This window comes from Ornithorhynchus anatinus, chromosome 1, assembly GCF_004115215.2.
Source record: "Ornithorhynchus anatinus isolate Pmale09 chromosome 1, mOrnAna1.pri.v4, whole genome shotgun sequence".
NCBI classification, from domain to species: domain Eukaryota; kingdom Metazoa; phylum Chordata; class Mammalia; order Monotremata; family Ornithorhynchidae; genus Ornithorhynchus; species Ornithorhynchus anatinus.
This window is the reverse complement of record NC_041728.1, coordinates 10,199,826-10,224,883: the sequence shown is the minus strand read 5'-3', so window position 1 is coordinate 10,224,883 and position 25,058 is coordinate 10,199,826. Positions and strand designations below refer to the sequence as shown.

Sequence of the window (25,058 nt, the reverse complement as noted above, 5' to 3'; positions counted from 1 at the left end):
CTGTCCAATCTGATTTGCTTGTATCCACCCCAGTGCTTAGCACAATGCCTGGTACATAGTAAGTGCTTAACAAATACCACAATTGTGGTTATTATTATTATTGGGCCCCAACTCTGCATTGAAACTCTGTCAAATCTTCCGTGGCGAGTTCTGCCACCCTTTTCCATTCAGGAGTGGCCTTGTTGCATGCATGGAACTTGAGTGGGGAAGAAAGACCAATGGGAATGTCCCAACCAAACCCCTCATATCCCAGGGCAGGAGCCAACAGGACTCTGCCCTCATCATTAGCTCTGTACCTGTCCAGGTAGACGTGGGGAGACGAATCCAGTATAAACAACTAAGGGAATTAGTAAATTGGGTCCCTCAGAGAATTGGTGAAGCATGAGATCCAGACCAAAGTCTAGGCCTGGTGCCCAGGAGGGCTGGGCTGGGCATTTTAGGCCTCATGACAAAACATCTTTTAGCTCCCTTGTGTTCATGAGGTGGGAGAAGTGCTGATGTGCATTAATCTTTTCTTAGGGAGGGTGGCGGGGGGAATGTGTGTGTGTGCGTGGGGGAGAAAGCTGAGCTCTCCCATGCCCCACCTCCCATGTGACCTCTCTGAGGCTTCTTAATTTCACTCAATCACTCGTATTTATTGAGCTCTTACTATCTGAAGAGCACTTTACTAAGTACTCAGGAGAGTACAATATGACAGAATTTGTAAACACTTCGTCTGACAACAATGAGCTCACAGTCTAGAGGGGGAGACAGACGTTAATATAAATTACGGAGGTGTACGTAAGTGCTGTGGGGTCGAGGGAGGGGTGAATAAAGGGTGAAAATCCAACAAAATGGGGATTAAGACTGTCCAAATGGAATGCTTTGTTTCTACCCCAGCACTTAGAACAGAACCTGGCACATAGTAAGCACTTAGTAAATATCACAAAAAAAAAAAGGGTGATGCAGTAGGGAGGAGGAAATGAGGGCCTAGTCACGGAAGCCCTCTTTCAGAAAATATGCCTTCAAATAAGGCTTTGAAGGTGGGGAGAGTGATTGTCAGATATGAAGAGGGAGGGCATTCCAGGCCAGAGTCAGGAATTGGGCAAGAGTTCGGCAGAGAGAAAGACAGTGAGTAAGTTGGCACTAGAGGAGCAAACGGTGCGGGTTGGGTTGTAGTAGGATTCTATTGATTCTATTCTTGGTTGTATTTATTGCTATTGTCCTTGTCCGTCCGTCTCCCCCGATTAGACCGTAAGCCCATCAAAGGGCAGGGACTGTCTCTATCTGTTACCGATTTGTACATTCCAAGCGCTTAGTACAGTGCTCTGCACATAGTAAGCGCTCAATAAATACTATTGAATGAATGAATAGTAGGAGAGCAGAGAGGTGAGGCAAGAGAGGGCAAGCTGATTGAGTCCTATAAAACCAGTGGCAAGGAATTTCTATTTGATGCAGAGGTGGATGGGCAACCACCAGAGATTCTTAGGAGTGGGGAATCATGGACTACACATTTTTGTAGAAAAATCATTCAGGCAGCAGAGTGAATTTCCGCTTAGAGGGTGACAAAAGAGCTGACTGGTGAGATCTTAACCCCAAGACTTGAGTGCATTCCTTCCCTATATGGCCTGCTCCTCTTCCCATTGCCCAGCAGCGGGGAAGACTAACCTGTCTGTCCTCAAAGCACAGTGCTTGTGACACAGTCACTCTTGCTTTGTCCTTGGAGTGACCCAAGACATGGTCAGGTCCTCTCTAGCCCTAGGAACTCCCTTCCCCGTCCTGGGCACGGGCAGGCCTTCTACGGCTCATTCTTCATGCCCAAATCACCATTGGGCAGGGGGTAGAGAGAAAATTTGTGGCAGGATGGAGAGAGGAATGGGAAAGTATCAGAAGTTGTGTGGAAAAGGAAATGCCATGACAGAGAAGAGGAGAGCAAAGCAGAGAAGCATCGTGGTGTAGTGGCTAGAGCACTGACCTGGGAGTCAGAAGGTCATGGGTTCCAATTCCGGCTCCCCCACTTGTCTGCTGAGTGACCTTGGACAAGTTACTTCACTTCTCTGGGCCTCAGTGACCCCATCTGCAAAATGGGGATTGAGACTGTGAGCTCCAACATTGGACAGGGACTGTGTCCAACCTGATTTGTTTGTATTCACCCCAGCACTTAGAACAAGTCCTGGAACAAAGTAAGTGTTTAATATATGCCATTATTATTATTATAAGGAAAATGGAAATAGCCTGCTGGTCTACAGCTGTCTCTTCTGACGGTGTTTATTGAGGGCTTACGATGTACTGAGCTCTGGGGTAGATGCAGCAAATCTGGCTGGACATGGTCCCTGTCCCATATTGGGGTTGCAGCCTAGCAGGGGGACAGAAAGCAGCTATTTAATCCCCATTTCACAGATGAGGAAACTGAGGCACAGAGAAGTGATGTGACTTGACTCCCCCATCAGACAAGTAGCAGAGCTGGGTTAACAACCCAAGTCCTCTGTTTCCCAGATCTGTGTCCTTTTCACTAGGCCATGCTGCTTCTTATCAGTGGCTTTTATATTAACATCTGAATCTGTAAACTCCTTGTGGGCAGGGAACGTGTCTACAAGCTCGATAACATTGTACTCTTCCGAGCATTTAGTACAGTACTCTGCACACAGTAAGCAGTCAATAAATACCATTGATTGAATGCTTCTCTAAGGAAAGGTGGTCTAGTGGTTAGGATTCGGCGCTCTCACCGCCACGGCCCGGGTTCGATTCCCGGTCAGGGAACAATTTATTGAGAAGCAGCGTGGCTCAGTGGAAAGAGCACGGGCTTGGGAGTCAGAGGTCATGGATTCGAATCCCAGCTCTATCACTTGTCAGCTGTGTGACTGTGGACAAGTCACTTCACTTCTCTGTGCCTTAGTTACCTCATCTGTAAAATGGGAATTAACTGTGAGCCTCACGTGGGACAACCTGATGACTTTGGATCTCCCCCAGCGCTTAGGACAGTGCTGTGCACATAGTAAGCGCTTAACAAATACCAACATTATTAGACAGAAGAGACCACAGAAGACCGAATAATAATAATGCTAATAATTGTGGTATTTAAGTACTTACTATGTGCCAGGCACTAAACTCTGGGGCAGATATAAGGTATTTGGGTTGGACACAGTCCCGTCCCTCACAGGGCTTACAGTCTTAATCCCCATTTTACAGATGAGGTAACTGAAGCACAGAGAAGTTGTGGCTTACCCAAGGTCACACAGCAGACAAGTGGCGGACCTGGGATTAGAACCCAGGTTCTCTTTCCTCCCAGCCTTGTGCTCTCTCCACTAGGCCATACTGTCTAATGTTTTCTATGGTCTGGCACGAGTTTATTAAATGCTTGTTGAGGTTGTGATAGTGGATGTAAGCTCAATGTGGACAGTGAAAGTGTCTAAAGCCCAGTAAAATTCCCCTGCACACGGTAAACATTCAATAAATATGAGTGATTGATTGAGAGGCAGTGTGGCCTAGTGGATAGAGCATGGACCTGGGAGTTGGAAGGACCTGGGTAATAATAATAATAATAGTGATAGCATTTGTGCCAAGCACTGTTCTAAGCTCTGGGGGGAGATAGAAGGTAATCAAGTTGTCCCACAAGGGGCTCACGGTCTTAATACCCATTTTACAGATGAGGTAACCGAGGCCCAGCGAACTTAAGTGACTTGCCCAAAGTGACACAGCTGATAAGTGGCGGAACTGGGATTAGAACCCATGATCTCCGACTCCCAAGCCCGTGCTCTTTCCACTAAGCCACGCTGCTTCTCTAGATCTTATTCCTGGCTCTTCGCCTTGTCTACTGTGTGATCCTGGGCAAGTCACTTCACTTTTCTGTGTCTGTTACCTCACCTGTAAAATAGAGATTAAGACTGTGAGTCCCATGTGGGACATGAACTGGGTCCAAACCGGGTTATCTTGTATCTGCAGAGACCATCATCATTATCATTATTGTTACTGTTGTTATTAATCAGGGACAAGGGGGAGGTTTCTGACCCTTTCAGGCTGAGAGCAGTTTTCCTTCTGACCTCCACCTTTAAAGCTGCTTTTCCATTTTTTTCCCCGTCTTTTGTCTCCCTCTTTAGTCGAAATCTGGAAGCAAATCTGCCGTTGCTGCTGCCGGTGCTGCTGCCGGTGCTGCCGCCGGTGCTGCTGCCACTGGTTCGGTGGTGGCGGCCACGGGCAGTCCGAGCGAGGAGGTAGAGCTGCCTGCCCTCTGGCCTCAACACCTGCCCACCCAGCCACCCGCTTGGCCCTTGAAGCTCCGGGGACAGTGGGGAAAAGGGCCAGGGGCTTAAATGCACAGAGATAAATTGCAAAGACCTAACCAATCAGTCGATCACTGGTATTTATGGAGTGCTTAACGTGTGCCCAGCACTGTTCTAAGCGCTTGGGTAAGAACAGTACGGTCCCTACCCTCAAGCAGCTTATGGACTAATGAAATGTCAGAAATCCTCATTAACCTACTCCTTATGTGCGCTCTCATCTATCCCACCATTGACCCCTTGCCCACTTCTTCCCATTGGCCTGGAATTTCCTCCCTTCCATCTGACAGTCCTCCGCTCTCCCCACCTTCAAAACCCTCCGAAAATCACATCTCATTCAAGAGACCTTCCCTAAGTCCCTCATTTCCCCTATCCACCCTTTCCTCTGCATAGATTATGTATTTGGCCGTGTATTTTATTTTTTTGTTGGTATTTGATAAGCGCTTACATGTGCAGAGCACTGTTCTAAGCGCTGGGGTAGATACAGGGTAATCAGGTTGTCCCACGTGAGGCTCACAGTCTTCATCCCCATTTTACAGATGAGGGAACCGAGGCACAGAGAAGTGAAATGACTTGCCCACGGTCACACAGCTGACAAGTGGCCGAGCCGGGATTCGAACCCATGACATCTGACTCCCAAGCCCGTGCTCTTTCCACTGAGCCACGCTGCTTCTCCGTGTACCCTTTAAGCACCTTGATACTAACCCCAGCCCCACAGCACATGCTCTACTATTTCGTTATATGTAATCCATTTTAATGTCCGTCTCCCCCTGTAGAGTTTAAGCTACTTGAGAGCAGGGATCGCGATTACCAACTCTGTTGTAGCTTCCCGAGCACTTGAATCAATGGTCTGCACACAGTAAGAGCTCAGTAAATACCAGTGATTGATTGAAAGCCACCATTTTGTGTCTGACAAGAATTGTTTCCCCTCAGGCTGAGAAGACACCTGGAGTGATCTTGTGGGCTCCACCTCAGATATCTATGGGGATATTGCCATCATGGGGTGGGTGGCCCTTCTGGGCACAGGTATCTAATCCCACTCTGCCACGTGTCTGCTGTGTGACCTTGGGCAAGTCACTTCACTGTGCCTCAGTTCCTTCATCTGTACAATGGGGATTAAGACTGTGAGGCCCATGCAGAACATGGACTGTGTCCAACCTGATTAGCTTGTATCCACCCCAGCGCTTAGTACAGTGCCTGGCACATAGGAAGCACTTAACCAATACCTTACAAAAAACAACAAACAGAAGCTATCCCCTGAAAACCTTTAGGCAAGTTCCATGTTCTGTGAAGACCAACCTGTAATTTGGCTCCTGCCTGTATTTGCAGGGTGGAAATATTCAATCTAAGGCTGCTCAAACCCAGTGCTTAGAACAGTGCTTGGCACATAGTAAGCGCTTAACAAAGACCAACGTTATTAATGCTCTTATCCCCAGACTGCCAGAAACTGACATTTAGTCACTCAGAACAGCTACGTGGTAGGGGTAAGGAGAAACTTTATGAAAAAGAATTGCTCTGTCGAGATCAGCTACATGGTTTAGGAAGGGGAACATTTTTATCAAAAAGAATTGGTCACTGGAGAACAGCTCCATGGCATGGGTAGAGAGAAGTGTAATGAAAAAGAATTGGCCTCCAGCTAAAAGGCAGAGAAAACCTGCCTTTTTGTGGAAAGCGAATAGAAAGGATACTCACTTTAAAAGTACCGCACTTCAGTCTTTCAGTGGTATTTACTATGTACCTGTTGTATGCAGGACACTGTGCTGAGCCCTTCGTGTGGTATTTAAGTGCTTACTATGTGCCAGGCACTGTTCTGAGCACTGGGGTAGATACAAGATAATCGGGTTGGACATAGTCCCTGTCCAACAGAGGACTCACTGTCTTAATCTCTGTTTTACAGATGAGGGAACTGAGGCACAGAGAAATGAAGTGACTTGCCCAGTTGGCCCCGGAAGGCTTGTAACAAACCCAATAGCCCCAGAGTGGCCATGGAGTCTCCCCAAAGATATCATCTTTGCTCTTGAACCATGGAATCTGAATTCTCCCTTTAAATCTGCTAATCCCCTGCCATTTCCTGTGGGCATCCTGTTAGTCGTAGGCAGAGTGCTAGTAGTAAGGACTATGAAGGAATTTTCTTTGATGTTTTGCCTTAACACGAGAATGAACAGCTGGGTTTTTCCCCTTTAAATACGGTATTTGGAATATCAAGAGGCAAGGGATTCCCCTCAGTAAGGAGTCCCTTCATATCCTACCTCTGCCAGGGCCAATTCTTGTCTTGAGGAGGCTCATTTATTCATTCAATCATATCTATTAAGCGCTTACTTTGTGCCCGACACTGTATTAAGCACTTGGGAGGGTACAATATAACAGATATTCCCTGCCCACACTGAGCTTACAGTCTAGAGAGGGAGACAGACAATATAAATAAATATATTACAGATATGTACACAAGTGCTGTGGGCTCGGGAGGGAGGAATGAATAAAGGAGCAAGTTAGAGTGACGCAGAAGGGAGTGGGAGAAGAGGAAAGGGGGTCTTAATTAGAGAAGGTCTCTTGGTGAAGCTGTACCCTCAGTAAGACTTTGAACGGGAGAGAGTCATGGTCTGTTGGTTATGAGAAGGGAGGGTGTTCCAGGCCGGAGGCAGGATGTGGGTGAGAGGTCGGCAGTGAGATAGGCGAGATCAAGGCTCATGTATTTGACCACCGGCTGTGCCCAGGAAAAAGGATTTGGGAATTTCAACGCTAAGCGTCAGCAGGGAAAGTGCACCAGAGCTCGCGTGGGTGAACGGCAAGCAGGGTGGCCAGCTCTGAGGGGGTCGTTCCCTCTCGGTGGGCAATCGGCTAAGGGGGTCCCTGGGATCCAACCTCACATCTGCCCTGCCTTACCTACTTCGGGACCTCCACTGCATCCACTCTGTCGCGCCCATCCCACTCGGCCGAGAGACGTCCCCCACCTCGACCCTCCCACGTGTGCGGCGGCAGGGAGGGACCATCCCCTCCCAGGAAAACGACTTGGGCCTCGGAAGAGTCCCGCAAGCAAACGTCACTTGATTCCGTTCTCATTTTGTCCTTTCAGAAGAAAGCAAAGAAAGCAGTGACTCCGTCGGCCCCAGTCGAAGCCGGATCGGCTAAACCGGCCGGAAAGGTAGGAGGACCAGCAGGATGGGAGCCGCTGCTTGTTGGAAACCATCCTCATAAAGCACCCAGTAGGGTACTATACAGTCAGTAGACACAATCCCTGCCATCAGGATCTTCCCATCTAGCCATTAAATGCTTCTGAACGGAGTAATGGAGAACGTATTCCCCAGCTTCCATGCTGGGGAAGCAGCGTTGCTCAGTGGAAAGAGCACGGGCTTGGGAGTCAGAGGTCATGGGTTCTAATCCCGGCTCCACCGCTTGTCAGCTGCGTGACTTTGGGCAAGTCACTTAACTTTTCTGTGCCTGTTACCTCATCTGTAAAATGGGGATTAAGACGGTGAGCCCCACGTGGGACAACCTGATCACCTTTTATCCGCCCCCCGCGCTTGGAACAGTGCTTTGCACATAGTAAGTGCTTAACAAGTGCTATCATCATCATTATTATCATTATGTAGCCAACTGGCAGGTAGAAATTGGAAGAGGGGTTACTGTTTTTTTTAATGTTACTTCTTAAACACATACTACATGCCAGTCAGTGTGCTAAGCACTGAGTTAGATCGTGGCTCAGTGGAAAGAGCATGGGTTTAGGAGTCAGGGGTCATGGGTTCTAATCCAGGCTCTGCCACCTGTCAGCTGTGTGACTTTGAGCAAGTCATTTAACTTCTCGGTATCTCAGTTACCTCATCTGTAAAATGGGGATTAAGACTGTGAGCCTCACGTGGGACAACCTGATTACCCTGTATCTACCCCAGCACTTAGAACAGTGCTCGGCACATAGTAAGCACTTAACAAATACCAATATTATTGTTAGGATACAAGCTTGTCAGGTTGGACTCAATCTCTGTCCCATATTATAATAATTACGGTGTTTAAGTGCTTACTATGTACTAAGCATTGTTCTAAGCACTGGGGGGTAGATACAAGGTTATTAGGTTGGACATAGTCCATGTCCCTCATGGGGCTCACAGTCCATGTAAGCAGTGCGGATTAATGGATGGAGCATGCCCTAGGAGTCAGAAGGACCTGAGTTCTAATCCTGGCTCCACCACTTGTCAGCGTGTGACCTTGGGCAAGTCATCTCACTTCTCTGGACTTCAGTTACCTCATCTGTTAAATGGGGATTAAGACTGTGAGCCCCACGTGGGATGACTAGAAGAGCGTGGTTTAGTGGAAGGAGCACAGGCTTGGGAGTCAGAAGTCATGGGTTCTAATCCTGCCTGCGCCACTTGTCAGCTGTGTGACTTTGGGCAAGTCACTTAATTTTTCTGTGCCTCAGTTACCTCATCTGTAAAATGGGGATTAAGACTGTGAGCCCCACTTGGGACAACCTGATTACCTTGTATCTACCCCAGAGCTTAGAACAGTGCTTGACACATAGTAAGCACTTAACAAATACCATCATTATTATTATTATTATTATTATTATTATTATTATTCTCTGGGCTTCAGTTACCTCCTCTGTAAAATGGGGATTAAGAGTGTGAGCCCCATGTGGGACAGGGATTGTGTTCAATCTGATTATCTTGTATCTACCCCAGGACTTAGAATGATGCCTGGCACATAGTAAGTGCTTAACAAGTACCATTATTATTTTTAGGATCCAAATGAGTATTTCAGACTTCACATGTAAGAGGTCTAAATGGTTGGTGCCCATGGGATATCCAAAGATGACATTATTTTCCTCCCAGTGGTTATTTCTGTTTATTTCAGCATTTAGTTCGGTGACTGGCACATAGTAAGTGCTTAACAAATACCATATTTACAATTATTCCTCTTTTCTAGACTGAAGTGGATTCTGCCTTAGATGATCTAGTCGCCACCTTGGGAGAACCTGAAGAAAATGTTCCAGAGAGTCCGAAATACACCGGGCCTGAAGTGTCGGTATGGAATTTGCTCTCTGTCGAGTCCTTGGCTTGTTGGATGGGAAGTGGATTGGTGGTTTGAGCAGCGGAAAGAATCTTGATCCTAGGGCAAAGCTGCCCCTCACTGGGCTATTAACAGTACTCAACTTCTCCCAGAATCTCTGTGGTGCAACAGTGTGTTCCGGGGTCACCAACCATCTTGCTGACAATACTTTAGTTGGATCCATGCATATGAACATACGACCATATCTGTAATTTGTTTTATTCATATTAATATCTCTCTCGCCATCTAGACTGTAAGCTTGTTGTGGGTAGGGAACGTGCCTATCAATTCAGTGGTGTTTATTAAGCGCTTTGAACAGTACAGTATAACAATACAATAGAAACATGCCCTACCCACAACGAGCTTACAGTCGAGAGGGGGAAACAGACATTAATATGAATAAATGGAATTGCAGATAGGTACATAAGTGCTGTGGGGTTGGGACAGGGAGATGAATAAAAGGAGCAAGTCAGGACGCCGAAGGGAATGGGAGGAGAGGGAAGGAAGGCTTAGTCAGGCAAGGCCTCTTGGAGGAGATGTGCCTTCATTAAGGCTTTGAACACGGGGAGGGTAATCATCTGTCAGATATGAAGAGGGAGGGCATTCCTAGCCAAAGGCAGGATGTGGGCGAGAGGTCGGAGGCGAGATAGATGAGATCGAGGCACAATGAGAAGGTCAGCATTGGAGGAGTGAAGTGTGTGGGCTGGATTGTAGTAGGAGAGTAGCAAGGTGAGATAGGAGGGGGCAAGGTGGTTGTTATATGTACTCTCCCCAGTGCTTAGTACAGTTCTCTGCACACAGTAAATGCTCAGTAACTGCCCCTGATTGATTTGTGCTCTAGCAGAGTCCTGAATATTGGAATTTGGTCCCACCTATATTCATGAGGGAGACAACAAGTAGCCCCAAACCTCAATCTTAATAATTATGGCATTTTATTTTGGTAATTGGTGTTTACTAGTTTGTATTTGTACTGTAATTTATCTATATAAATGCTGTTTCCCCCTCTAGACTGTAAACTCGTTGTGCACAGGGAATATGTATACCAATTCTGCTATACTATACTTTCCAAGTACTTAGTACAGCTCCCTACACACAATAAGCGCTCAATAAATAGGTTTGATTGATGAACAGATTTTTCTGTTAAGAGCTTGGAATCACACTTTCTCTAGGATTTTTGCAGGGACTGACAGGCTTAATGGGATACTAAGTTAAGTGGAATTCAAAGCTACTGTGGACAGAGGGGATTGGGAAAGGTGGTTAGTTCTCACCTACGGGCTGTAGCACCTGAAAGAGCTGTTAGAATCTGAAACTCTGATTCTATCAGAAATAGCAATCCATCAATTAATTGAGCACTTACTGTGTGCAGAACACTAAGTGAGTATTGGTATTTAATTGGTATTCAAATTGGTATTTATTGAGCCCTTACTGTGTGCAGAGCACTATATTAAGTTCTTGGGAGAGTACAATATAACAGAGCATGGTGTAGTGGATAGAACAAGGGCCTAGGAGTCAGAAGGTCATGGGTTCTAATCCTGGTTTCACCACTTGTCTGCTGCATGACCTTGGGCAAGTCATTTCACTTCTCAGTGCCTCAGTTCCCTCATATGTAAAATGGGGATTGAGACTGTGAGCCCCACATGGGACAGGGACTGTGTCCAGCTCGATTTGCTTGTATCCACCCTAATGCTTAGTACAGTCCCTGGCACATAGTAAGCACTTAATAAATAACATCATCATTATAATTATTAATTTGACATGGATCCTGACCCTCAAGGAGCCCACAGGCTAAGGTACGCAGGGACCCATACTGAAAGATGAGACAGTGAAACATAAAGGCAACATAAAAGACAAAGACAAAATAAAAATAAAAAGTACCAGGGAACTGTGGCTGGAGAAGTAGAATTCCAGGCTTCTCGTGGCTCAGAGTTCAAATCCCAGCCACTACCACCTCAAGGTTCTGAGTTTTTTGGAGGCCTCTCTTTCTGCTGCCTCTGTCCTTTCTGTCAGCAGATGTGAAGGGATCATTTTTGTTAACCTTCTCTGAAGGAGAGGAACTATTTTCTGGCTTTATTTCTGGTTTACAGCTAGCCTCAAGAAGTAACTTCCTTATATTAGCACTATAATTTGATTTTGATTGATATGCAAAATTATTTCTACTCATGAAAAAAAAATCCGTGTGTGCATTTCAGGAAACGTTCACTTCCGAATACATAGAAGAACTCGGAAAGAGGGAGGGCACTATTCCACCAAAATATAAGAAGCTGTTGGAAGTAAGTTGGATAAAAGAATTGAAGTTTCGTTCTACTTCGCTGGGTGTCAAATTAATATCTGGAGGAGGGCTTTTGAGAAATTAGGAAGTGATTGAACTTCTGGTACCCGACTAGTCATGGGATAAAATTGATTGCCCATTGGCCACGAGGCTAAACGAGACGCTGAATGCTCATTCTCCGTTTCAGAGTACGGAGGGTTCCCCGCCGCCACCTCCCCAAGAAGAGCCTGTGGTAAGTGTAGATTTCTGCCCTTGGTAGCTTAAATACCAACATTATTATTATTATTATTACCATTATTATTGTTATTAGTCGTAATAGTACTCACTTAAGGAACAGGGTAAAGTGGAAGCAGAACAGTACATATCGTTTAGCAAACACTAGCTGCCCTTCCCATCCGCTTCATTGGCTGTTGATGTTTCCTCCGTACCACCAATCACTGTGCCTTTTGTTTAGAAACCCATTGGAGAGGATGAGCTCATTGATAGCCTGTCTTCGGATTTCACCTGCCACTCACCCGCCGCTGCCGGGAAGAAGACAGAGAAGGAGGTACCGTTTTGCACATTTGGGCAAAAAACCAGTTTAGAAATGACAAGCTCTCGGGTTTCTCTGAAGCACCGGATAGTTTTGACCCGGCACCTAAAGTTGTTTGATTATTCGACTTGGGTGAAAGTTTCCTCTCGGTCTTGTTTGTTTTCAGAAACCAGAGGGAGGAGAGGTGTTGAAAGCCCAATCAGTTGGTGCCGTCAGAAGCGCTGCCCCTCCCGACGAGAAGAAACGCAAGGTGGAAGCGGTATGTCCATCCTAGGAGGGCTCTCCCACGACCCCTCCGTCAGGCCTCGATCTCCAAGGGGCCAGTGTCTGTCCACTAATGGCTCTGACGGGCTCTGGCATTGGTCAGACCCATGTTCTGACTAGTCTTCCTCATATGTATGAGAAAGGACGATGTTTTCCTATCTCCCAGTTGGCAGGTGCTCTTGAGGTGAAGCCCACCCTGCTCCAGATCCCGATAGTTCAGAGCAGGAAGGGAGAGGTGGTGTTATCAGTCAGTCAAGCATCTTAAATGAGTGCTTACGGTGTGCGGAGCACTATACTAAGAGCTTGGGAGAGTCCAGTCTAAGAGTATAACAGTCACATATCCTGCCCACAACAAGCCGTTAGGTCCATCCAAACTGGGCCCCCTGCAGAGAGAGCTTCTGAGGGGCCGTAGATGGCACTGAAGTTACACGGCCTCCTCGCTCGGATGTTTCTAATGAAGATGCGGCTTCGTTCCCTCACGACCTGAAAGCCGATCCTGAAATCGGAGACGCAGATTATGTCCCGAGAGGCTGCAGCAGGTGGCCGAGGAGGGTCCTGATCTCTGCTCAGGTCTGCTGGGCTCAGATCCTCTTCATCTGCCAGGCCGGGGGCCACCGTAGAAAGACACCGCCCTCCTGCCTGGGGGAATTGGCAGCAGCAAGCGGGAGCTGCGGTTCTCGTGCCGGTCGAAAGGCTGGAGAAGTGGCTCCGTTTGAACGTCGCAAGTCTGAAGGATGAATTATGAGACAGAGGGAGCTGCTGTGGTCCGGGGGACTGGCGGGTGGGACAGTAGGGTAAGGCTCCAGGTGGCAGAGTTTTGCAACCCTGGGAAGCTTCCTGAGCTGAGAAGGGGAAAACCCACCTATGAGCAAGAGGCAGGTTACTTTAGACTGATCTTCCTTAGTTTAGGACTGTGTGTTGTGCTGGGTAGGTTAGGTGCGTAGTCAACTTTTGCTGTCATTGGTTTGGTTTCAGCTGAAAATTCTCAATTAATAATAATAATTTTGTATTTGTTAAGCTCTTACTATGTGCAGAGCACTGTTCTAAGCGCTGGGGTAGATACAGGCTAATCAGGTTGTCCCACGTGAGGCTCACAGTATTAATCCCCATTTTACAGATGAGGGAATTGAGGCACAGAGAAGTAAAGTGACTTGCCCAAAGTCACACAACTGACAAGTAGAATGCTGCATATCACCCTCCCCTGCATCTTGGATTTCACAGAAACTGTGCATTTGTTTTTTTTTTTATTTTTGGATAAATGAATTCTCTTTCCTCTTTTTTTTAGGATGAAATGAGTGATGATTTATTAAATGCTCTTTCTGATACACTTGGAGGTCCAGAACCAGAGCCAGAGACAGACCCAAGTTCCTTCAAAGAAGTCGATGAGGTACAGTTCCCATTTCTACCGGCCCTTGTTAGTCTGGGGTTTAGATTCTTCCCTAAAAGCCGATTCATTCATCCTTTATGGGGTAAAAAGACAGCCCATCTCAGCCTACCTTCCAGGGACTCCCATTTGGGAGGGCTCATTTAAGGAGAACACAAACCACCTCCTGCTCAGTTTCTGTGGAGAATGTGTGAGCTTGGATTTCAAAAGTATGGCTGGTGTTTGCTCAATTTCCTGATTTTTTTTTTAATTTCATGGGCCCATCAGGATGAGTCTAATGACAGTAAGGCTGGTGGAAAATCAAAACTAGTAGAGTGGGGGAAGGAGGTCAGGAGAACTGGGTTCTAATCCTGGCTCCTCCACTGGTCCGCTGGGTAACCTAGGGCAAGTCACTAAACTCCTCCGTGCCTCGGTTTCCATGTTCCAAATAGGGATAAGGTACTCAACTCCCTGCCTTGAAGATAGCTGCATTTGGGAAAAAGGACTGTGACTGATCTTATTAAGCTGTACCTAACCAAGCCTGTAGCACAGTACTTAATACATATAATCCTTTAAAGTCATTGCAATAATAATAATAATCACTATTATCATGGTATTTATTAAAGGCCTATGTGAAAATCACTGTCCTTATTTATTATTATTATCATTATCATTGCTGCTACTAAAAGTAATAAAAGCAATGAGAATCTAAAGAAAAACATCACAGAACTGGAGAAGGTTTTGAGAAAGGCAAAAAGGATGATTAAGGGAAAGGAGATGCTTCCATGTGAAGGTAGATGGGAAAGGTTACAGCTCTTTAGTTTCAAAAAGTGTAAATTGAGAGATCTGATTGAAGTTGACAAAACGGTGAAGAGTGTAGTCAGGACCAAATCAATTTTTGTTCACCAAATCCCACCATATCAGAGTGAGGGGGCATTCACTAAAGCTTGGACGTAGTAGACTAGAAACAAAGAAGCAGCATGGCCTACTCTGGAAAGAGTGTGGGCTGGGGAGTCAGAGGACCTGGGTTCTAATCCTGGCTCTGCCACTTGTCTGTTGTGGGACCCTGGGCAAGTCACTTAACTCCTCTGGCCCTCAGGTATCTCATCTGTAAAATGGGGATTAGGTAGCGGAGAAGCAATTGAATTATGTACACAAGTGCTATGTAGGGTGAAGGGAGAGGGTGGATTCCTAAGTGTGTAGGGGAAAAGGACTCTAGGGCATGGCAGTAGGGGGAGAAATAAGATTTGGAAATGAGAAATTAGTCATTGAAGCCTTCCTGGAGGAGATGTAATTTTAGTAGAATTTTGAAGATGAGATGGGGAGAGGATGGTCTGCCAGATGTGAAAGGGGGAGAGAATTCCAGGTGGGAGGGAAGGTGTGAGTGAGGAGTCGACAGAGAGAGAGATGGGATCGAATCAGAGTGTGTGAGTTGGTATTAGAGGAGTGAAGTGTGTGGGCTGGTTTGTAGGGGGAGAGGAATGAGGCTAAGTAGGGAGACGGAGGACTGATAGAGTGGCTTATTTAAGAATGGTATTTGTTAAGGGCTTACTGTGTTCCTGACACTGTACTCTGGGGTAGATAACTAATCAGCTTGAATACAGTCCGTGTCCCACATGGGTCTCACTGTCTTAATCCCCATTTTACATATGAGGTTACTGAGGCACAGAAAAGTGAAGTGACTTGCCCGAGGTCACACAGCAGACACATGGCAGAGTTGGGATTGGAACCGAGGTCCTTCTGACTTCCAGGCCCGTGCTCTCTCTACTAAGGCCACTCTGCTTTTCAGTGACTTTAAAGCCAAGTGGACTATCCCTTTTACTAGAATCATTAAATTGTCTGTGTATAGAATGAATACAGTGTCATCTGGACTCTTTGTACACTTTCCTCAGGCAAAAGCCAAAGAAGAGAAACTAAAGAAGTGTGGAGAAAGGGATGATACTGTCCCCCCTGAGCACAAGCTGCAACCAGCAACGGTAAATTTTCTCCAAAGCCATCCCACCTTCCACCCGTCCATTCAATAGTATTTATTGAGCGCTTACTATGTGCAGAGCACTGTACTAAGCGCTTGGAATGTACAAATCGGTAACAGATAGAGACAGTCCCTGCCCTTTGACGGGCTTACAGTCTAATCCATCAGACATAGACATGGCACAATCCCCTCTCCCCTCCCCAAAGAATGGATCAGAATCCAAAGCACCCTGGAGTCTGCCCAAAAAACACATTTAATAATTCTGCTCTTTATTTAGCACGTACTATGTGCTAGGCACTGTACTAAGCGCTAGAGTGGATTCAAGCTTATTCAGGTTGGACGCAGTCCCTGACCCACATAGAGCGCACAGTCTTAATCCACACCTTACAGATGTAATATTGGAGCACAAACAAGTGAACTGACTTGCCCATGTCACAGAGCAGCCAAGCGGCAGAGGCAGGATTAGAACCCAGGTCCTTCTGATTCCCAGGCTTGTGCTCTTTCCACTAGGCCATGCTGCTTCACATCCCAATGTTTCCTGGGGATGTATTACTACATTTGCATGAATGCCGGTATTGTCTCCACAATAAATTCTCTATCCTCCCTCGTGCCCCTCGCACCAGCTCCCCACTTCCCAGTCCCCTTCAATCTCACGAGACTGGGCCTGGTGTGAGACAGAGATGGCGTCCTCCCCGACATGGGCAGCAGATGGAGATGAGGGGCAAAGCTTCCTCCATCTGAAGGCCAGCCTTCTCACCCAAATAATAATTAATAATAATAATAATAATAGAAGACCAGCCTTCTCACCCAAATAATAATTATTGATAATAATAATAATCATATTTGTTAAGTGCTTACTATGTGCGAGGCACTATACTAAGCACTGGAATGGATAGAGCAAATCGGGTTGGACGCAGTCCCTGTCCTAGGATGAAGTGACTGAGGCACAGAGAAGAGAAGTGACTTGCCCAAGGTCACACAGCAGACAAGTGACAGGTTCAGGATTAGAACCCATGGCCTTCTGACTCCCAGGCCCGTGCTCTATCCATTCTGCTGTGCTGCTTTTCAGCAGAAGGTGTGTGTGCAGATGCTGAGAGGAAGATTAGATCCCTCTCCCTGTGCAAGCAAGCGATCTGAACTTTTAAAGCCCCTCACATCGAACCATCAGTGATATTTATTGAGCGCTTACTGTATATAGAGCACTGTACAGTAGAGGTGGTAGAAGTGATCCCTGCCCACAAGTGCTCTCTCCAGCGTGGCTCAGTGGAAAGAGCCCGGGCTTGGGAGTCAGAGGTCATGGGTTCGATTCTTGGCTCTGCCACTTGTCTGTGCCTCAGTTCCCTCATCTGTAAAATGGGGATTAAGGCTGTGAGCCTCATGTGGGACAACCTTATTGCCCTATATCTACCTCAGCGCTTAGAACAGTGCTCTGCACATAGTAAGCGCTTAACAAATACCAACATTATTATTATTATCATTAAGGAGTTTACAGTTGACATGTCTTTGAAACATGATTTTTACCTCACGTCAGACCACGTGACCTTGTCCGAGGGTAGGTTTTGACTGGCTAAAAGGCTGATGATTCAGCCTGCCGTTGAGCCTCACTTCAAAAAAACCGTTCAGAACTTAACTTGCAAACAGTTTAACTGACTAACCTGGAGTGAACTTCTGAAACTACTGCCCAGAAGCAGTGTGGCCTAATGGAAAGAGCATGATCTTGAGAGTCAGAGGCCCTGCGTTCTAATCCTAGCACTGACACTTGTCTGCTGTGTGACCTTGGGTAAGTCACTTCACTTCTCAGGGCCTCAGTTACCTCATCTGTAAAATGGGGATTAGGTCTGTGAGCCCCATGAGGGACATGGACGGAGTCCAACCTGCTTGTATCTACCCCAGCAGTTAATACAATGCCTGGCACATAGTAGGCGCTTAACAAGTACCACAAAATACTATATTGAAAGTGATAGTCTGTACACTCCTTTATGTAATACGGTACATTGGAAACATTAATTAGCTTCAATAAAACAAGGGTTGACTGCAAAATCTAATTTTTTCCCTTCATCAACTGCTCTTTCCCTCCTCATTCCTGAATTGTGTATCAAACAGGCGTGTTTTAATGTAGTTATTGATAATAGAACCTAGAAAGACAAATTTAAAATTTGCTTTAATTTTATTTGCAGGATAAAGATGGAAAACCGCTGTTGCCAAAGCCTGAAGAAAAACCCCAGGTGAGGATTTGAGGGTGTTGGGCCTCTTTCTAGAGTATAGTACAAGAGAGATAGTGCCAGCACCCTAAATTCAGTGCATTCAAGCACACTCACGGTGGGGAAGCAGCGTGGCTCAGTGGAAAGAGCACAGGCTTGGGAGTCAGAGGTTATGGGTTCAAATCCTGACTCTGCCACTTGTCAGCTGTGTGACTGTGGGCAAGTTACTTCTCCGTGCGCCTCAGTTACCTCATCTGTAAAATGGGGATGAAGACTGTGAGCCTCACGTGGGACAACCTGATGACCTTGTATCTCCCCCAGCGCTTAGAACAGTGCTCTGCACATAGTAAGTGCTTAACAAATACCAACATTATTAGAAGTTGAGGGCAGGTTTTGGCCAGGAAACTCATCCATCAGTTAATGATATTTGTTGAGCACTTACTATGTGCAGAGCACTATACTAAGTGCTTGGGAAAGTATACTATAATAGACTGGGTAGACATATTCCCTACCTGGAGCTGATTTTCTGGTTTTAATATGAAATGTAGTGGGAGATCCTGGGTTTCTGTCTTTTCTGCCCATCGATTATCAATGGTCTGGCAGAGAGAGCATTCAAGTACATATGTAATGTCTGTCTCCCCTCTAGAATGTAAGCTTGTCATAGGCAGGGATCGTGGCTATCAACTCATGCAGTATACTCTCCCAACTGCTTAGTGCAGTGTTCTGCATGCAGCATTCAATTAATACCATTGATTGATTCGCTGTTATGTACCTTGGCTCTGACATCTAACATACTAGGAGGGTATATGTGAGGAAAGTTTTCAACCAGCAATTTCAGCTAGAGGACAATCTGTTTTATTATTTATTTGTTTGTTTTTAAATGGTGTTTGTTAAGTACTTACTCTGTGCCGGGCAGTGTGCTAAGAGCTGGGATAGATACAAGCTTATCAGGTTGGGCATAATCTATGTCCCATCTGGGGCTCACAGTCTTAATCCCCATTTTGCAGATGAAGTAACTGAGGTACAGAGAAATGAAGTGACTAATGTGGTGTGACTTTGGATCACACAGCAGACGACTGTCAGGATCGGAACCCAGATCCTTCTTACTCTCGGGTCCAGGCTTAGTCCACTAGGCCACACTGTTTCTGATTTGGTTTTCTCTATTGGTGTTTAGCCCAAATCATAGACATCCAAATCTCCACTGGCTGGAAGCTGGTTAATGGTGCCTCTCTAGGAAGTGAAATAGTAGCATGCACAGCTTGACTCCATGCGTGCTCAAATGAGCGCTCACTGGGAATTTCAGATTACATTTCAGGGGAAGTTAATGATTTGTGGGAACAGGTCAGTCAATAAACAGATTGATTCAAACCAACTTTGGTTTGGAATTGCTATTGGATGGGGCCATGCAGAGCAATGATGATAAAAAATAGTAATAATTGTATTTGTCAAGCGCTTCCTATGTGCTGAGTATTGAACTAAGCGCTTGGGTAGATACAAAATGATTAGGTTCCATGTGGGATTCACAATCTAAGTAGGAGAGGGAACAGGTTTTGAATCCCCATTTTACAGATGAGGGAACTGAAGCATAGGGAAGTTAAGTGTCTTCCCCAAGTTGTCACAGCAGGCAAGTAGAGCCAGGATTTCAACCCAGGTCTTCTGACTCCCAGGCCCGCACTCTTTCAGCTTAAGCCATCCTGCTTCTCAGATTTGGGCCGGAGTGTTAACCCATCTTTGCGTCAGTAGTTGTAATAGAATTTATTATGTACTTACTATGTGCAAATCACTGGACCAAGGGCTGGGGAAGAAACTGTTCAAATGAGAAATAGACAAGAGCCTTTGCCTTCCAAAGAGTTCTTAATTTACGAATAATGGTATGAGGGGAATGGCGGCAAATACGTAAGGAAAGACACATAACTCGTCTGCTGTGTGGCCTTGGGTAATTCACTTACATCCTCTGTGCCTCAGTTACCTCATCTGTATAATGGGGATTCAAGACCCATTCTCCCTCCATCTTGAACTGTGTGCCCTTTGTTGGACACAGACATTGTCCGACCTGATTATCTTGTACCTAACCTAGTGCTTACTACAGTGCCTGGCACATAGTAAGCATTGAACATGCACCATTTTTAAAGAAAGAAGAGATGAAATAAAAATATAAAAGATGAAGATGCCCATTAAACATAAAATGAGCCACAGAATTTCAGGCTCTTCAGTATGGGAACAGAGATGTGTAGAAAATGTTCAGTGTACATAATCTTTTCAAACTATAGAAAGTCCAGAGTTTAAAAAAAAATCTAATGAAACTCACAGTTTAAAAAAAAGAAAATCACAGAATCTACTGTCTCTTCTCCAAATCTTTCAAAGGGGACTGAATTAGGAGCAGAAAGAATCTTGTGAGATTAGGAATGTTCTCGAGGACTTTGTTTTTAGGACGATAAACCAGGAAAAGTTCAGAAATTAAAATTTCAGGAAAATGACTACTTAAAAATCACTCACGAGTACTGTGCAATGATGTCAAATATTTCTCAGTTTGATTTTTATTACCAAATTAGTATAAAAATTATCTTTTTAAAGTACATATATATGTATATATATATTTGGGCCTGAATAGAATACCTATTGCTTTGTCCTTGATTTTTAGGTTCAGTGTTTGCAGGGTAGGCTGTTAGAGTACACCAAATCTTATATTGTTGACTCAAAGTGAATGCTAATGTCTCTCTGGTGAAAATAGCACATTAATTCTCAGAAAAGGGTTTGCTTCTGAGATGAATCTATCTCACCCTGTTCCACCGTCTTATCCTTGCTTTGCAGCTCGTGAGTGAATCCGAACTTGTGGATGAGTTTTCCAAAGATTTCAAAAGCCCCGACCCAGAAAAAACACAATCAAAGCCAACTGACAAAACCCAGGTGAGTCTCCTTTGATCTCAGAGCTGAGGAGAAGCCATCTGGGCTTACCATTCCTCTGCAAGATTTAAAGGGACAACCTGTTCAGTCAATCAGTAGTATTGGGTGTTTACCCTGTGCAGAGCACTGAACTGAGAGGTTGGGAGAGTGATACAACAGAATTAGCACATGTTCCCATTGGTCGATTGTTCCCTCCTCAGAAATCTAAGGGCCCAGCACCTGTTCCCAAGGCACCTGCTGCTGTGGGAGAAACGGTATCACGCACCTCCATGTGTTCCGTGCAAGCTTCCGCTCCCCGATCCGCTGCTCCGGTGAGTAATTCCCCTTCTCTTTGAAGTCATGTTCCTCCATCTGGTTCCCCCATTACTCCGCTGTCCCAATTTTCTGTCCTGATGGCTTGTGGGGGTGGAAGGAAGTGAATTAAAGCCCAATAGTAATAATTATTATAATATATAATGGTGGTATTTGTTAATCAGTTACCTTATGCCGAGCACTATGCTAAAGCTCTGGGGTAGATAGAATGATGATAATAGTGACAAGAGAGAAAAGGATCTTGGTCTTCCAGACCACAGGGTACTCTGCCAACTTTTCCCCCGAGACCACGTCTCTGAAAAAAGCACTTCAGAGGAGGTACAAAGCTCTCTTCTTCTCTGTGAAGTTGGGAAAATCCCTCTGGGGTCCTCTGAGACTTTTGACCTCAGTGAGAAACCACACTGATTTCTGCTTTTTTTTTTTTTCCTTCTTTTCTACTCTCACCCCAATTGTGTATGCCTCTGGGCAGAAAGGGGCACCTGGTCAAATTGAATGAGGCCCACAGCTCTCTTGTCTGTATTGTGTCCATCTAGCAAGTCCAGGACAGGGCCTGGCTTGGCTTTGACTTTTTAGAACATTGGGAATGTCAGGCTGTCATCATGTAAACCTTGGAAACAAACATATAATGAGTTGCCTTTCTTTTTTTCTGGTGGTATTTAAGTGCTTATCATATGCCAGGCACTATACCAAGCCCTGGAGTAGATACAAGCTAATCAGGTTGGAAACAGTCCCTGTCCCACATGGGGCTCACACTCTTAATTCCCATTTTACAGATGAGGTAGCTCAGGCACAGTGAAGTGACTTGCCCAAAGTCACACAGCCAACAAGTGGCAGAGTCAGATTTAGAACCCAGGTCCTTCTGACTCCCAGGCCTGTGCTCTGTCCTTTAGGCCATACTGCTTCCCAATAGCTTGAGGTTCTCAAAAAATAAATGATCCTTTTAATCTTTGGTTTGGGTGGATCATGTGTCTTTTTGACTGGGGTTGAAGAAATCTATTTTGAATAGAGTGATGTGACCACTGGGGCATCTGGCTAATGTGCTTGCAGGCTGGGGCATTGCCAGATGATGCTGTGGAAGCCTTGGCTGGCAGTTTAGGAAAGAAAGAAGTGGACCCAGAGGAGAAGAAGCCCATGGTGGACAAAATCAAGGTACAGAAGGCTCAAGGGGAGCCTTTGGATTGTCCTGTCCAAAGCCTGCTGGAACTGTTTGATCCTTTATAATATTTTTCCCAAATAGCTATTCTCCCTGACTCCATTTTCCACACAGTACCTACTCCATTTAAGGAGGCTGAAGGACCTGTCATGTTTTAATCAAGCAGTCAGTGGTATTTGTTGAGACTTTACTGTGTGCAGAGCACTCTGCTAAGCTCTTGGGGTAGATCAGTGGAGTCAGTAGACACCATCCGATCCTCAAGGATCCTAGTAGGGGAGGGAGTTGTTAAAACCGAATACAGGTAAGAGGAAGCAACAGAGTTTAAAGATATGTATGTAAGTGTTGTTGAGACAGATGGAGAGTGCATAACTAAATGTTTGATAATTGTGGTGTTTAAGTGCTTACTATATGCCCAGCATTGGACTAAGTATAATCAGTCACTTGACACTTACAGAATAAGTAGAGGGAGAGAACAGTTATTGAATCCTCATTTTGCGTGAGTCGCAGTGACTTTTCCAAGATCATACAGAGAAGTCAGGATTAGAACCCAAGTCCACTGTCTCCCAGGCCCGTGCTCTTTCCATTAGGCCATGCTGCTTCCCCTGTTTAGTGAGTGAAGTCTCGATGAAGTAGGTAACACAATTAGGGGGGTGGGCGAGGAGATGAGAGATTAGTCAGAGAAGCCCTCCTGTGATTGTAATAGAGCTTTGAGGGTGGAAAGTTTTGTTCTTTAAACTGTGGTAGGGGAAGGAGGTCCAGGCAGAAAAGAGAGTGTGAGAATTGAGAGTGAGGCCCAGTGAGTAGGTCAGCTTTAGGGGAGTGAAGTACGTGAGCTGGGTTGTAATGGGAAAGCAATGAGGGTAAGTAGAAGAGAGAGAGAGCTGATTAAATATCTAGTATCCAACAGTCAGAAAGAGTTTCTGCTTGATGAGGAAAGGCATGGCTAACCCTTATCATTTCTAGTGTTCTATGGACAGGAGAAACAGGTGAAAAACCAGTTAGAGTTCCCACTATAGATCCTGACCCAGAAACATTTTAAAAGAAGGTGGTCCCCAAAATAGCAAACTTTGGAATCATGGCCAGTGCCTGTGATGTAACACTCGTTCATCTGGATCTCCAATGTAACTGCAGCCCTTAGAATCGGTTCCCCACAGATCACCGAATAGCGCATGACAGACTGCTAATAATGAAAGTGACATGTGACTCTCCTCAGGAGAAGACCAAAGAAGAAGATCGGGAAAAACTTGGTGAAAAGGAAGAAACAATCCCACCTGAATACCGGCTTGAAGAAGTTAAGGTGACGGACTGTTTTCTCTCTGCTCTTATTTGCATCCACCTCCCGGAAACGGGGATCTCTGGGCTGGCTGGTAATACGCTGTTGAATCAAAAAATTGTAAAATTCCAGTGTTAATAAGTGTTCCAATTATGTGTGCTAAGCACTAGATACAGGATAAACAGGTCAGACACAGCCCCTGAGCCCCTGGGCTCAGTTTAAGGGGGGATGGAGAAGCGGCATTTCATCCTCATTTTACAGAAGAGGAAATGGAAGCACAGAGAAGTGATTTACCCAAGGTCATAAAGCAGGAAAGTGGCAGGTTTGGGACTCAAAAGTGGGTTTTAGGGACTTGTAGTCCTTTGTTCTTCCTTTAGATCTGCTGCCACCAAGAGTGGACTACTTTGACCAAACTGGAGTCTCTATTTAAACACGAATCGAATAAATAGAGAAGCAGTGTGGCCTAGTGGAAAGAGCACAGGCCTAGGAGTCAGAGAACTTCATTTCTAATCCTGGCTCCACCATCGTACTCTCCCAAGCTCTTAGTGCAGGCTGTGCACATAGTAAACACTCAATAAATACCATTGATTCACTGATTGATAGGCCTTGGCCAAGTAAGATAACTTCACAGTGCCTCAGTTTCTTCATCTGTAAAATGGGGATTAAATCCTACTCCCTTCCACTTAGACTGGGAACCCAACGCAGGACAGGGACTGTGTCCAAAGTGAAAAACTTTATCTACCTCAGAGCTTAGAACAGTACCTGGTGCATAGCAATAATAAATGATCAATTATTATTAATGCCCCCGAAGCGGTCATACTTTCAACAGATGACATTGGGGAGGGGGCTGCCCACAGGGTTTGCAGCTGGACTTGGGAGCAAAGAGCCCTGGCTGAAACCCTCAGTATGGGTCCCTGACGTGTTTCGGGGGCTGCGATCGCTTTCATCGATGCCAAGTTGTACATTCCAAGCACTTAGTACAGTGCTCTGCACATAGTAAGTGCTCAATAAATACTATTGAATGAATAAATGAATGGTTGGAATGCTGCCAGTCGGAAGGAGGAATGGAGTCGGTTATTTCCATTTACCTTTAGGGAGATAGCATTTTTGCCCAATTTCCAGATTATCACTGGACCCAAACTGAGGGTATTCAAAGGCCTAGAAATCCAGTGCTTCCCCAGACCAGTTAAGTAGAATTTCCACTGAGTGCGGTCCATTGGCCCACCACAGAGAGCAATCTGGAGGAGGTGGGCAGAGGAACATGTGTGCAGACTGTGATGGGTTTTAGGGGCCAGTGCTACCGCTCAGTTCCACAGGATCAGACTGTCAGGTATTAAGCTTCCTTTCCCCCTCCCAGAGAGGGAGCAGTTGGAGAGGGCAGGTGGGAGATGCAGAGGATGAGAGAAGATAAACGCAGCCTGAACCTCTTCCCAACCTCCCCATCTACGGGTTAGAGAAATTGAGATCAAATCAGATTGGACACAGTCTGTATCCCACATGGGGCTCACAGTCTTAATCC

The 25,058-nt window shown here is 45.7% G+C and overlaps 1 protein-coding gene across 11 annotated transcripts in view; it reads left to right on the top strand.

The window, feature by feature from the left end:
- The window catches only part of CAST (calpastatin), a 162,848-nt gene that overhangs the window by 125,782 nt on the left and 12,008 nt on the right, over positions 1-25,058 (top strand). For 10 of the 11 annotated variants that reach the window (XM_029073088.1, XM_029073068.1, XM_029073043.1 and 7 more), the window contains 14 exons: positions 4,077-4,190; positions 7,330-7,398; positions 9,174-9,272; positions 11,486-11,566; positions 11,753-11,797; positions 12,020-12,112; positions 12,264-12,356; positions 13,647-13,748; positions 15,617-15,700; positions 17,874-17,921; positions 20,709-20,804; positions 21,002-21,112; positions 22,161-22,262; positions 23,480-23,563. In XM_029073088.1, coding sequence (XP_028928921.1) covers positions 4,077-4,190; positions 7,330-7,398; positions 9,174-9,272; positions 11,486-11,566; positions 11,753-11,797; positions 12,020-12,112; positions 12,264-12,356; positions 13,647-13,748; positions 15,617-15,700; positions 17,874-17,921; positions 20,709-20,804; positions 21,002-21,112; positions 22,161-22,262; positions 23,480-23,563 — 1,221 coding nt within the window. The remainder of the gene's footprint in view (positions 1-4,076; positions 4,191-7,329; positions 7,399-9,173; positions 9,273-11,485; positions 11,567-11,752; positions 11,798-12,019; positions 12,113-12,263; positions 12,357-13,646; positions 13,749-15,616; positions 15,701-17,873; positions 17,922-20,708; positions 20,805-21,001; positions 21,113-22,160; positions 22,263-23,479; positions 23,564-25,058) is intronic. The other variant, XM_029073080.1, reaches the window with a different exon arrangement.